At 39.2% G+C, this 15,710-nt stretch overlaps 1 protein-coding gene across 2 annotated transcripts in view; it reads right to left on the bottom strand.

The window, feature by feature from the left end:
- ABLIM1 (actin binding LIM protein 1) overlaps positions 1-15,710 on the bottom strand; it is a 143,657-nt gene that overhangs the window by 35,562 nt on the left and 92,385 nt on the right. The window contains exons 9-10 of one of the 2 annotated variants that reach the window (XM_056351186.1): positions 7,509-7,586; positions 4,606-4,761 (exon numbers count right to left, since the gene is read on the bottom strand). In XM_056351186.1, the coding sequence (XP_056207161.1) occupies positions 4,606-4,761; positions 7,509-7,586 (234 nt within the window). The remainder of the gene's footprint in view (positions 1-4,605; positions 4,762-7,508; positions 7,587-15,710) is intronic. The other variant, XM_056351185.1, reaches the window with a different exon arrangement.

Here is a 15,710-nt window from a genome sequence, read left to right as displayed (position 1 = left end):
ATATCATGCAACATCATCTCGCAGCCATCTACTCATTGTGGTAATTAAAACAGCTGTGAAGATCAAAATCAGAAAGGGTTATTAATTTAATAGCCATGCCCGTTAGGAAGAAATCTTTAAAGTGGAATTCAAAAGTAAATAATCTTAACTCAGAGCTTTGCATGAAAAATCAGAAATACAGAAAAACTTCCAAGATGAAGCATGTTTTTCCTCCAACACACATACTCCAGCAAAAATATCCTTCTCCCCAAGGCTTACATTTCATACCCATGCAAAGGAGTACATAGCTGTTATCAACATTTCTTTGATATGATCTCCTTTAAATCTCTGTGTTCTTCCATGGTTATGCAAGGGGAACAGACAGAAATTGCAAGCGTGTATATTGAAAGAACTGCACAAAGGCCAGTGGGCAGAAATATGCATAATATTATCAAAAGCTTCTGCTTCAGAGATAGGGAAATCAAGGCAAGAAATACCTTTAGAAATTAAACATAGGATTATGCATACATTGATGGCATGAACAAGAATAAAGACTATGTATAATTACCAGTTATGTACCCTTTAATCACAAAACAATTTGAAGCTGGAAGATCAGGATTTAGTTACTTCCTTTATGCACTAAACTTCAGTATTATTTAATTGCCATAATAAACTGGGCAAGAGATTATGCTTTTAAATAAGACCACATTTATTATAGAATGATACAACTATTAAGATAATGCAGCAAAACTGCTGATTCTGGTCTAACCACTACAATAACCTACAACAGCAGTAGTGTGAAACGTATGCAGAATTTCTGGTAAAAACCAACCAGCTACGCATTTTGCATTGTAAAACCATTAACTCTCATGGAACTGGTGACACTGTGAATGCAAAGTATCCAAACAAAGGAGTGACATCTTTTTGTTTGCGTACAGAATATCTCCTTTTCAGCAAGTTTTCATAAAGCTTTTTAAAGACTGCTTTCATTACTTTCCATCAAAGCCCTAATATCTTTTACATTGTTCTCCTAATCCTTATAACTGCACAAGTTCTATACAGCAAACTTCCATTTCATTATAGATCTCACAGCAGCAGCTATAAAAACTTTGCTGAACATGAAACAGATCGTACGCAGTGCTTTGTAGCATCATTCTCCACAAAAATCTGAGAGCTAATCTGAAAACTTCCAATACGAATGAAAAAAGCACACTGTGATGTGTGTTCCTACATTTTTTACTAGTAGTTTATGTGTTACTGTAAATCAACCAATTTCCATAATCTGCTGCAGTCGCCTAGATGCTAAGGCAATGACTGCTGTAAAAGGTAGTCACAGGAATCTAAGACTGGGAAAGCATCCCAGAAAATAACGTGCTGAATACATGACCGACCTTTCATGTATTTTTACTCTATCACTACCTGACTATCTATCCCTGACTATCTCACCGCCTTCCAGGAAATGGAACCACACTCCGCACATGCTTTATCATGCACAGGTGAACTGCTATATCTCAAACTGAGTCTGCCAAGGAATGCTTGGTTCTTCAGGATTTATGAGCTCTTTTAAAATCTGGTCTATCACAGAAGTCTACATTAGTCTGTTCTAAATACACTGTGAAGTTGTCTGAGAAGAAACGGCTCAGTTCCAGAATAGTAAACCAGTGGAAATAGTGAGTGATGACTCCAGATTAAGCAGGAAGAGAAGGGGGATGGGTGGGGTGGAAACAAACCAGAAAAAAGGAAAGAAAAAGTCTAGGTAAAGAGCCTATTTACACTGAAATTTCAACTCACTGCAAGAGGTTCAGTGCTCCATCACTTTGACATCTAAGGGGCTGCTCTAATACCTGGTTGTAGAGTTCAATTTGTGCTCCGGGAAATTTATGCAAACTTTTACAGGTGTCATTTTATAACAGAAGTTCCAGCATTTTGCACCGACCTCCTTTTAACTGTCTTTTTATGGAATTACCAGGTAGGATGCTTGCTCCATTTTGAAGCACGTACCACATTAAAAAAAAAAATAATAAAATCTTTTCCTCATTTTACATCAGCTTGTTTATTGAAAGCTGTTACAGACATTCAGTGCTTTCAACAGGCAGAACACTAGAAGGACAAAGGACATGCATGTAAAATGCTGCTTTTCTCAGTATTTCTGCAACAGAAGTAAGTGCTGAGAAAAGACTATGTCAGTATTAATCAGGCTGCTGCGAGCAGGGCAGAAGTTATAGGACATAAAGAAGCTGAGTAACTAACTGACAGTTTCTGGAAATATTATCACTACACTAAGGGTCAGCCTTGGTAGCAGAAAATTTGTTTAAAGATCTCATTTTGTATCTCTTTCTCTCTTTTGCATTAGAAGCTAAACCACCTCTTCATGAACTCCCTCTCTCTTCCCCAAGTAACTGCTGGCCGGTCTGTAACTAAAATGCCTGGTCCCGCTAGATGGTGCCATGTGAACACATTTTTCATCACAGACTTCCAGAGAAAGAAGACTGATTTAACTGAACAAGAGAGATTATGAGTGAGAAACTTTTCAAAGCATTTCCCTTCCATAGCAATAAAGTAGAAAGTTTCATGCTGTGTTTTCTCACTTTCTAGGGCTAAAGTATATAATTTTCTTGTAGCTAATTCCCTGTAATTAAGGTTTGTCTCCACTTCTGGATTAACTTTGGTGGCTTTTGCACATCTCCCTTGTACACCCAGAAATCCTTCTTAGCTGAGTTTGGTGATTTTTTTTCTTTTTTTTCCAAATTATGGTAAAGGGCATTTCTTGTGCACAAGCTTAAATTCAGGGTCCCCTTTTATTTAACACCACCACATACACACACTTCACAAAGAGAACGCAGGTTAAATCACTCAAAGTCTGCAAATCCCTGCCATGACTACACACGTCACCTCCTCTGCTTTTTAAAGATGATGGTGACTGATGTGTGATATACCAAGATTATCGTCACTCGATTACCACAACACAAACAAAGGAAGAGATCACTCCGATGGGCTTGTGTTCTCATTAGGGCAAGGGAAGGGAGGAGAAACAGGTACAAAGAGGTGATGTAACTTGCCCAAGGTGACAGAAGTCAGCAGTAGCATTGGGTGGAAAACCCAGATCTTCTGAAATAAGGTGAGAGCCCTTCTGTTTCCAGAACAAATTTCTTTAGTCACCGGAAATTAATTGGATTTAAGACTGGTGAAAATACCGGGTAAGAAAACCCCAAAGGCTTTTGCTTATCCCCAGAACACACGTAACAGCAGACAGCTTTCACCATACAGCTTTGCCAGTGAGAAGCTGTCCCTTAAGAATTAATAAATCATTCACCTTCTCTGGGTGACATTAGTTCCTCCTCTGTGACTAACAAGAGACTTGGGTTTGTAGAAGGTTTGGTGGAATGAATGGGTCATGCCTGTTGGAACTGGTCAGAGGTCACCAATGCATCTCACAGTGGTCTTGAACCAGCTGCCAGCTGGATTCACTACCAACGCAAATCTGAGGAAGGAAATTCTGTAATATTCTGATCTGTTAATCTCTTATGTTATCCCTGAGCTGAACAGTCTCTGAATTTCCAACTCACGTTGTAATTTCAAAGACTATCCCTATAAAACATTAAAGAACAAAAGAGGAAAAACCGAGGCAGCTCTGGTCTGTTGGTGGGCAGAACACTTTGCTAAACAAGCAGATTATCAGTCACTGATCTGGCATCTTCAGACCACTGGTACCTGAATGATCTACTGTACTTCCTTTTTCCTCAGCTCGTCTTCATACTCAGTTCAGTTACGGTCCATAAAGCCACTGAGATTGCAAGGAAGTAAATCCATTTCCATGTCCATTTAGATTTGCATTCAAGATTTACAGTCAGATGGTACTACATGACAAAACCTGCTTCACGATCTGCACTGGAACCATGTAAATACTAATTGCTGCTGTGGAAGTTCACCTGAGAAAACTGAAAGACACCTTTAAATACAAATTTAAGAGAATAAATTAGATAGGGTTGTGGGGTTTTTTATTATTGTTGCAGGACGGAATAATCTACTAAATGTCAGCAGTTTAAAATGTGAGGCAGCTACTTCCATAACACAACTAACCTGCTTTCCCAGGTGGAAGAGCACTTCAACCTGACCTAGTTCAGATTTTATCCAGTACGTCTGGCAAAACACTCTGGAAATGTATTTCCCTTCCATATGTGTGAGAGAAAGCATCCCACTGCTCTTAATCCTTTTACTCCCATAGAACGTCACGGTATTCCTCATATTCTGTTGTGAGTATCAGTGCTCCACATCACAATGCCAGGTTGGTTTCTCCCTCACCTTCTGGGCTTTGTTGTGCCCAAAGACCAAGATACCCCTGTTAGTTATGAGAATGCACCTATGGACAGCCTGCGAGCCTCCCCCCGCCATTCCTCTGCCAGCGGCTGGTGTCAATAGAGGCGTTTAATTGTGCAGTTTTGCACACGAGGCATCATCATGACTGTTTCCATTAAACTCAGACCAAACAGACAAGAAAAGCACTGTGAACAGCAGCAGCAACAATATCTAGGAGTGTCAATTAGAAACTCTTTCAAAAGAGGATAGAAGCGAAGCAGGCTTTGAATACAGCGTATTAGCAGAATGAGTTGCTTGTCGGTTCATTACCTCTCCAAGACTCTGTCTCTCCTGTCTGTCCTCGTAGGCGGAAGTGTAGAATGGCTCATAAGTAATTAGGTCTGGACGTTCAATGTCATAAATGGCCTTGACTTTGGGAATGGCTGCTAAATCCTTGTAATCAAGGATTTCATTGTCTACTTTTGCCTGAAGGTCAAAGACAGAAGATAAATTAACTTACACAAATGCACTGGTAATGTCTGGTTTACACAATTTATGATTTTTGTGTATTTGTTGTCACACTGTTGCTATGAAAAACCCTTTTTGGCACTCTATATGCAAAGTGATTGCTTCTTGTTCTTCTCCAGCAGGCTTCCCCTGCAAAAGCACACACCGTTTTCTCACTTTAGGAAAGAACATGGCATATATGGAGCTAATACAAAAGCTTCTGATCCCCCGTAGTGAGCTGGAAATTTCAGCTCTGCAGATTACTCTTTTTGTGGCCTCAGGCAAGTATTTTCACCTTTCTGCTCTTGTTTTCCCATATGTAAAATGTGTGATAACATCCACTTAGTTTGCAGATTACAGAGATTATGAGAGGACTCCATGCAGAAGACCACAGACAGAAATTCAACTTGTAACTGTGCACACGAGAGGAAAAACAACTTATTACAAGGAAATAAAAAGGCAAGCAGGACTATTTGTCAGGACTGGGTATTCAGACTCCCAATTGAAATTACATTGCACTCACCACTCAACCTACACCCAAGCTTCTGACTAAGGCATATGTTACTTACTAACTGCATACTACATAGTCCTAACATTGTCTTATTTTTTCACTAAAACTGCAAGGAGCTCTTGACTAGTGAAAAAAATAGAAGTAGGAAATCAGCTCCAAAGACAACTGTACCCATTAAAAAGAGCTAGAGAGAGGCCTTACATATAGTTTACATAGCTAACGTCTTTTCTTACTTAAAACTTTAAAAAAAAATCATCATACATTTTTACCTACCTTACAGAAATACATTTGATGAATACATAGGCTGCACACGGAAACAAGGCTGATCTGTTTCTACTCACATTCAGTTCCACTCTTCCCGAGTACTAGCACCTAGTATTTTCAGATTAAAGTGCATTTGCCTTCCCAAGCTCTCCTAACAACCACTGGCCTTGGTGTTTTTTAAGTAATGCCATGAATTAGAAACAATACAAAACTTTTCTGACAGAGAAGTAAGGTTCAAAATAGGTAGGAAATTCACTTTTTAAATACAGCCTCAAATCTGTTTAGATTTTACTCACCAGATATAACAAACTACTTCAAGGCAATTCAACCCTTAAAATACATAGGTATATTAATGTATGTTATTTCTGTAATATTTTTACCACAGTCTGTTAATGAGTTGCAAATATGTCTTAATCCAGTATAAATTAACTATAGATACTTTTGTAGACCCTGGCGTTGCCCTACTGACTGTGCTGTTGAGCAGCAGTTAGATTTCATAAGCTACAGCTTATGAAATTGATATTACCAGTAGAATGGCAGTCCTCCAAGACATGCTCTGTGTTTTGATAACTGCAGTGTAAACATTTTTAATATATCAGCTGTTTCTTGTTGCTGTTGTTGAAACGCACTGAAAAACCAGTACTTAACTCAAATGCAGGAACTGAGATTTGTAATTTTTTCTGCATTATTATACATGTAACTGATAAATGTCTCTGTCTTACACTACATTTTCACTCATATAATCCTAAGGCTATCTATAAAATCAGTGGTTCAGCATTATGCATAGGTAACAGAAAAGAAAGTTTGACTGCAGTCTGTCTGTTCTTCCCAGCATACCTTCGTTTTTGCTCTCCTCATAAGGGACTCTCACTAACTTGCCTTCCTGTGACTTCCTTCCACAGTTGTTATCTTCCACAGGTTATCTGACAGCATGTTTTATATGAGTACAAAGGTTATATGAGCTTTCAAGGAACAGGACTCTTTTTAAATGGATGTGAGTTTTTGGAAGTGTAGGTTATATGCATGGAAATACAGCAAGTTTGAGAAGGCTGCATTATACTGTTATTCACCCAAGTACATCTGGGTTCATGCTCTTCCTCCTTAGAACCGGATTAGTACAGCCACAAAGACGACTTTTTCTTTTTTTTGACCCTATAGACTTCTCTGCCAAAAAAACCACCAAAGGTACTGACATTTAAAACACTGAAATACCTGGAAAAGTAGTATGAAAAGGGGATAAAAACCTTATTCCTTTGAACGTTCCAGGCCAACCTTCTGCTAGTGTATTTCCACTTCTTATTTCTCAGATTTTATGGGCTCAAAAGGTACCAGTAATGAGGCCAAGAAGTGAAAGAGATCCTCTAATGAAAGAGGAGGCTTGATTACTCAAGGAATCGCATTGAACTCTACATTTCAGGTAACCACAGATAGTCTATCAGTAGCTTTGCATTTTCAGCACTGTTTAGTAAAAGAAGGATGCTTAATATATTTTTTATTCTTAAATAAAAACCACCTTTCCTTCCACAACCAAAACATTTGACTTCTGAAATGGAAGATGTTGTATCAGCCAGGCTTCTTTTAGTGTAGCTGACCCTCCTCCCCATGTCCTGCAACTGCAGACAGCAGATCTGTCACGAACCGCATATCGAAGTGCACAGATCTCCTCACATAACCCCTAACAAAATCAAATGACCTGTCTGCTTTCTCTCCCTCTTCACATCACCAAGTGACTTCAAGAGATTTATTGTATCTTTCTAAGGTAAACAAGTCCTGGAAAAGGCCTACCCTTGCTCTTGAAATTCTGTAGTTACAAATCCTCATGGCGAGAATTTTAACAATTTAATCACTAAATAAAGGCATTAGCATCAGTAGAAAAGTTACATATTTCAGCGTGGAGTATTTCATGTGCAAGCAAGGGAACAGCAGCTTAGTCATCAGAAGGAATACTTACATAGATAGTGTGGCCTGGAGAGCCAGGTATACTGGAACCTGGTCTGGAATAAATGCTTTCCGATGATGTTCTCGTAGGCTGAAAAAACAACAAATAACTTTTCAGAGCAACCTGAAGCCATTAACATTGGTAATTTTGATTTTAAGTGAAGAAATCTTCATACATTTTGAAATTAACTGAATTCAGGAAAAAATGTCAACACAACTGCAAACATTCTGGCAAATTTCACAATCTTGTGAGGCAAGTGTGCTTTTTTTGTTGGGTTTTGGGTTTTTTTTTGGGTAAGGGAAGGAGTGCTGTGAAAGGGAAAGAGTTTTTCTAAATCATACAATGTAAAAGACTGACAACAATAATGAACAAAATCAAACAACACCTGCCAGAGACACTGCAAGAAGCCATACAAAATACAATCCAGGATAGTCCTGGTGGTCATTTTATCAAAACATTAGTTCACAAACAGCTAAAGGTATCAGTAGTTCAGCAGACAAAATTGTTGAGAGGAGCATAGCACACACATTACTACTTTCCAGATGTTCAATCACTGGATTTCCATTATGAATACAGAACTGGATTTGGTCCTTCTAAGTAGAAGCACCAGAAATTCTTGGCTTGGAGCTGTTCCCTACATCTGCAGCACAATCTAGATACAACATGAAAGCTAAACTCTTGATTGGCATTTCATGTTTCCCCATGTTGCAGAAGTTCTGATGTTTAATGACAATGTTCAGTGAACTGAAATTCATGAGAACAGTCACACAGAGCGAGTGCTGTTACACATCTAGGAGATTTTCCAACACTTCATCAGGACTAAACTGACACTGATTCCTTGGAGGAAGTTTCGTGAAAGGAGACAAAACAACCTATCACAGAGATGTGGGGATCCTGAAAACCTGATGAATTTGAAAAACACCTGTTTGATCAAATGTCACCCAGGCTACTGTGGCAATTACTCCTAAACCTGGCACGCAACAAACACACCAAGGTAGTCAATGATACCCCACTCAACTGAGAAACCATCAACAATTTTTGCTTCCTGACTGACTGCAAAGAGCTAAATCCCATCACAATGCAAGGCATCAGCAGATGACTCCAATGACACTAGTGCAGTGGGATACTTCAAAGACACTAAAAATTAAATCTTGGTAAACAGTCCTTACCTCCCCAGCTTATGACATTGAACTAAGGGACCTTCAGGCACACACTGAAGAGAAACAAGGCTTGACAGCCTGGCTCACTGATTTTTCTTAGGAAATATCTGGACTGAAGAAAACCAGGCTACTGAACCCTTCTTATCTCTCAGCATATAATTCCTGAGAGGATCTTTCAACAGACCTCAGAGTCTTTCTACGCTTCATTTCCTGGCTATTACATTCCCAGGAAAGCTATTGGAACTATCCGCATAAAAAATGCTCAAGACTAGTCATGGCTTATACAATGAGCTTTCTCTTCACTTCATTTGTGGAAGTGAAATCATCACATTCAGGGAGGGTCAGAGGAATAAAAGGCTTTGAACATATTCCACCAAAAAATGTGAAGATTCAGATCAAACAGAGAGCACATGTGGCCATGGACTGACAAAATCACAAATCCTCTCCGGAGCATGTTTGAGAACACTTTTTCAGCTGGACCTTTATGTGTTTCTTCCTTTTCTCTCTGTAGCTGCAAATTCCTACATCTCAAAAGGGAACAGAAATTTCTCAGCTGCCCTTAAGCTACTCCCATGATGCAATCAAAGCAAAAAAATCAACAACAACCACTTGTTTCATGGAAATGTGACAAGAATTAAGCTGGAAAACCTGAATGTTGTTTAGAAACATTTTTTTCCTATTCCCCCTTCCATTCTGCCATTTCATAGCACTGTCTGAGTGGAGACACATGTAGCATGTTACTGCAGTTGCTATGGAAAACAATTGTTTTCATTACAACATAGAGAACAGTATTAAGTAGTTGAGGTACTGTTAGGGGTGCCTGTTACCTCTGGCTTTTGGCAGACATACTTGTCTGTTTTGTCTGCTCAATTTTCCCTGTTGTAGGAAAAAAAGTGTTACAGGCAGTTACGGCATCTTCCCAGCTGGCAGGCCCTCTGGGCTGCTCTTCGCTCTGGATCTTTTATAATCACTTCAGAAAACAAGTTGTTCTCCACCTTTGGTCCACCTCCTCAGTCTCATCTCCGTGTCACTGCTAAAAACCTTTACAGCAAAGGAAAAGTCACTTGTATTTATAATTTCTGAATTTACTAAATAAAGTTCAATACCTTCAGAAGATAGTTTCAGTCACGTCCTGCTAACAACTTTCTTAGGTGCTCTTAACCCTGGAGTACAGGGGCAGTTGTCAGATGGACTGGCAAGTTACAGCACCTGTTCTTCATTTCCTCACTGTGTTTCGGCTCCAAGTTACTCCTTACCATCCCATTAACATGGCCATAACAAGCCAGGTATGACACCCTTTAAAACCAATTCTCTATTTTCTGTAATTCTTCCTGTGTACATCCATTTTCCCATCTATTGCAAAGCTCCACACTGCCTGGGCAGGATGCCACCCTGCCAGCCACTGCCTGAGCACACACCATTCCTCTCCTGAGGAGCTTAATCCAAGCAGACCTTGTTGCTCCTCTACTCACTCCCAGTCCTGTATCTTGCTTAAGTTTACAACAACCCCCTGAAGACATTGCATGAAAAAGAGGACTTCTACATCTACTCTCACCCCTCCTGCCTCACTTTACCCTATTTTTTGTTTTGAATTACACACGCTGTTTCCATTGCAGATAGTTATTTCCTATTCTGCTGCTTCCCATGTGGTCTGGAATCCTTCAGTTTTGCACTTTCCCCTAAAGACTATTGCATTGCACTTAAAAATATTTCTGCTGCTTGCCTTAACAAACATGCACTAAAGATTCCTTGATATAAGCTGTTCTACTGGCATACTTATAGTTGCTATGGTTGGCTCCTCTCCTAAGAGACATATAATAGCTCCAGACTGAAAATCTGTGATGGGGTATGGCTTTTATTAGATCATATATTACATCTTCATTGGCAGCTGAGCATCCCTGACCCTGCGTACCACAGTTGTGACTTTGTATCTTAAACAGGTGGCAAGAGACACACCGGAGGCCAAGTTCTCTATTGATGTAACTGCAATGGGGTGTAAATTCCACCTAAAAGGAGAACTGATCAGAACACAGATAAAACAGGAATAATGGCTATCCCTGACGTAACCAAACCTTCAGTGGAGGCATCATATGAACATCTCTTGCACATATTATTGGAAGAAGACTGGTAAAGAAATTAGAGAAAACATCCTTTAATATGAGCACATTAATTTAAAGGTATTTCCTTCCATCACAACAGCCCTGTGACACTTGTTCTACACTCCCAGCAACAAAACATGTTAAGCTGCCTTACTTCTTCTACAAACAGATCTGGACCACTCTTTATATGATTACTCTTGTTCTTGAAGAATTCGAATAGAGCTTTTCATAATGCCACCTTGGCATAGAGAAATTTAAAACAGATTTCTATGAAGAACTGATCTTTTTTTAATTTTCTTGTGGTGCATGGCCTTTCTCCACATTTTCTGACAGTAAAAGCGTCATTGCTTTTTTTCTTTCCTCTTCCACCCAGACATATGTAACTGTAGCAAATATATCAATAAGGGGCGTCTGTACCAGATACCGGAAGTTTATGAAGTATATGAAAAAGATTCAATAGAAATTCAGTTAATAAAAATTCATGCATGTCATTAAAGGAGCCAAAGGAAAGAACTAGGTCACAAAGCATACGAAGTATCTGCAAGACTTCTATTTCCCACTTTATCACAGACTTCTTATTTTCATGGTTTTGTTCATCATTCCATGCATTTGTCTTCAATGCAAAAGTTCTTTACCAACTTCATTTTCAGATTGGCAGAGATAACACCAACCGTCATGCTCATCCTATTAGGTTCACTGTGAATGTCAATGCTCAATTATCGTATCACCCATGCATACGATCCAAATTGATTATTATACTATTAGATTGCAAATCTTAAGATGTTCATCTGAATTTACCTCAGTTTGTCAATGTCATCATGCACAGCACATCTTCTAAATAAATAACTTCTTAAAAAAAATTAAATTGACGCTAGAGCCATTCACATCATCCAGATGCTGCTACAATGCGGTGGCTCTGGCGTTCCCAACTACAGATGTTCAGACTCATGCTCTATAAAAATTTACAGGCAACCAGATCAAAACTGATCCCAAGAACATCTGTCCAAATGGATGCACTATTGTTTAACAAAGGCATCATCAGCATTGTTTACTGTACCTGCCTTAGTTTTTTGATAGAGTTCATTATGCAAGGCGGTGATAATAGCTGCAGAAGAATGAATATGTTTTCACTTAATAACATTATAGCTTAAGCAAATTCTCTAAACCTCAGAAGATACTTTAAGTGAAGCATGTTTATAAATAAACTAATAGAAGACTAGGATGTAATTTATTCTGATAGGCAGACACAACTTGCAATAGCAAGAAATTTGGCTTTCTCATAACACTTGCTACTCTGACTACCTGCTTCATCAACTACAAGGTTTTACAGTTATTTAGGACTTGGAACCAGGCTTTGGTTCATTAAACACACACTTCCTATGGATTTCAGTAATTTTCAGCAGCCATGTACAACACCAACAAAGCACCTCAGTGTTACTGCATTCATTGTGCCTGTCTGCTAGTTTAACTGCGCCCTTCTCCTTACAAGAGTATTTCCTTCAAATGCATGCATTCATTACTTCTCTGCCTAAAAAACCTACACTATGTATGCATCAAGAGAAAACTACAGAACAGGTTTAGTTCAGACTCACACAGACACACATTATTAGTAGGTTACCACTGGTTTTTCTTTCCTTTCTTAGACACAAAGGCCAGGGAGGAGAATGAATTTTCAGCACATAATCACTGAAGGCATGTGGCTACCAAACAAACTTTTACAAGACTACTCATGCAAACGTAGCCTTCATCAAGAGTAAGTCAGAAGGAAAACAGAAGAAAATAAAGTGGGAAGTCCAGAACATACAGAATTCAACAGCAAACATCTCTGAGAATTCACAGGACTTCACCCTACAATTTTCAACCTACAATTTTCATGCAGATTGAAGCCTTTTCCCACCTTTACAGCAACAGCAATGATAGCATCTTTGTGTCTACTCTGAAGAAGAACACTTGAAGGCAGAATCTGCCTTGAATTACATGTTGTTTAATCAGCATGTAAATCTAAACAGAATGTAGTATTGTCCAAATTTACACAAGAGGATATTCACCTGACCCTAAGGTATTTGTATCCTACACAGTCTACAAAGCAAGCAAGACTACTACAAAAAATACCTTTATTTTGACATGGACTGCTCATAGTTTGCCTTGCATATTTTTCTAATATGTTGGAGAGGATTTGGGTTTTGTAATCCTAAGGCTCCTGGATTTCAATATGGGAAACTCAGACTCGTGCATGCTGAGTGCAAAAAGCCACTATGCTAGCCTAAAAGGCAAGTTAAATGGTCCCACAGTTGGCTGTTCTCAGACTTAACATTTCATTCCACAAAGCCTAGGACTACAGAGACATTCCTCTCCTTAGGAGCACTGATAACACATCTTTACAGCTGTGTTTTCTTGATACATAGATCTGTAGCTAACAGAGAGCGGCATTCAAGAGTGGTGAATGCACTGCAACATCTTAAAGGACTGTGCAGGACAAAGGGTACAAGGTTTGCATTAACTCCCACTGAATCACAGCATTGGATTCAACCATATAACGCTATCCTGCAGACTGCATCTAACAAACATCCTGCCCTGGCTGATGACAGGACTATGTCTACTTTGCAATTAGAGATGTGAAGGCAGCATGAGCAGACAGAATGGAAATCCAGTGGCATGGACTCTATCAGCCTGTCTGCCTACTGATAGGCTGTATGAAGTCCGTACCAGTACATTTTTACTTCGTTACCAGGTGAAAACTACCTCAGGCATGCCTGCATGCAGTACAGCCATGTGTCCCCCCTACACCCAGCAGACACAACTAATAAATAAGCACTGCCCTGAAGGAGAAGAAATGGAAATGGGTGGTGGTTTTAGGTGCAAAGCAAACTCAAGGAAGTCTGAAAGTAGAAAGATAGTCCAGAATCAAGAGGACAAGGTTCTTAGGTTTCCATCCACCCAACTCAGATGTCGATGTGCCCCAGATCAGAGAGAGGCAGATGCTCTCTGGCAGCACATAGAACAAGTCCAAACTTCCAACTTTTAAAATATTTTCCCAACTACAGTATTCATGGGTAGTTGCTCAATACATATAAAAAGGAACTGATTTAACTGATGGCATTTTTTTTCTGAAAACATGAGCCATTGTTCATGAAAAACTATTTCTTTTTAGCCATCACCTTAAAGTCAGATCCTTTTCACCATTTTAATTTGCTTTATATTTATAGTCTAATTTTTTGTTTTAGAAGAACTTTCTGTAACACTGGAAGAACAATACTACAGCCCCCAAAAGCTCATCTGAATTAAGCATTAAACAAAAAATGTGAGAATTAACAAACAACACTGCACCACATGATGCAAAATACAGCGTCAGTAACCATGGTGGCAAGTGATAGCAGGAAAGCTGTGTGGCAATAGTAGTAGCAAGCACAGCAAATGACAATAACGAAGAATCTTCTCAGTAAAGAAGACCGTTATCAACACTATGAAAACACAACAGCAAACCTCTGCAGAGCGTGGCCTGCGCAGAACCAGACTCTTTGGATAAAAGAACTCAGATGAGGAATGCTGTCATGAAACACAAAAAGGAAAAATGAGTGAAAAGGAAAGCAGTTTCCCCAGCTCAGTGGTTAAGCTCTTTTTCAATCAAGTTACTAATTGCTACTTGACAGATAATAATCCATGCATTATGATACCTATGTTGCCTACTGATCCCTGCAGAATCACTAAGAGCCAGGCAGCTGTAAAAAACCTCTAAGCCATGAATATTTTTGTAACATACATATGGTTGCTTTATTTTCTGCTTGTTTTGGCTTTGTAATTTTCCATAAATATCCAGCGAGGAGAAGATCTAAAGAAGCCATTGTTTTTATGAACTCCCTCTCAGATCTTGACCACCTAGAATGCTGATTAGTTTACATCACAATTCAGTTACTGAGAGAAAACAGAACTTGATGAAAACTTCTAAGGTACTTCAACAATGAAAGGGCTTTCTGTTTTGTTTCGTTTTGCTCTATAGGGAAAGGAAACCCAGCAGAGCAAATAGGCCTTGTCACTGGCTTTTTGCAGAACCACCACAAAATCCAGGCCTGACCCTGAAAGCGGCTATATCATGCATTTGTTAACTCACAAACCAGACTGCAATTCTCATATCATGTCTAAATGTATGTCATAAGAAATTGAAAGTCAAAGTACAGTTCATAATTTAGTGGCAACATGTTCAAATAGCACATAGTTCCCCCAGTTTCACTTGTTGCTGTACCCACCTGTTTGCTGCAGAACAAAATGTGTCAGTCAAAGTGAACTCAAACTGATTTTAAGGTAGGGTCTCTGACTTTGAACCGGAGTAGACACTATCTGTGATGTACAGTTGAAGTTAAAAATTCTCCATCTCTACAGTACAGTACAGCACAGCGCCTTGTCAATGCCTTTTAAAGGCATACTAAACCTCTGCATTGAAGCTCTCATCCAGGAACAAATCCACCTTGGATAGCTGTGCCATAACATTTCTCAGATGTTCCCTTAATATGCATTCTTTCGTTTCATTTTCCTGCAAGAACTCACTTAGGCAAAGTCTTACAGGTGGGTGAATTAATTTACTTGACGCCAATTAAAATTTGCTGAGGTAGACGACGACTGACATGCTTGAATGTGTGACAGAAAAAAGGAAAAATATTTGCAGAGGACTTTGGCCATTTCCATGGGGAATGGAAATAAGCCGACTGATGTATAAGGTCAGCTGAAGAAGGTTTGTAAAGGCCACAGTGTAGTCAGGAGTGCTTTGATCAGACTCTTGGGTCCAAGTGAAAAGCAGGTATTTGTACCCCAACCATTCACTACAAAGCACAAGCATGCTGGCACTTCAGCAGGGCCAAAACACTGTCTTGTGTTCAAACTATTAAATTAGGAAGAAAACCCAGACTGGCATAATTTTCTGTTTTCTCATGGGAAGTCAGGGAAGAACAATGTGCAAATGC

This window comes from Falco biarmicus, chromosome 9 (assembly GCF_023638135.1).
Source record: "Falco biarmicus isolate bFalBia1 chromosome 9, bFalBia1.pri, whole genome shotgun sequence".
In the NCBI taxonomy this organism is placed as follows: domain Eukaryota; kingdom Metazoa; phylum Chordata; class Aves; order Falconiformes; family Falconidae; genus Falco; species Falco biarmicus.
This window is presented reverse-complemented; position numbering and strand designations above follow the sequence as displayed.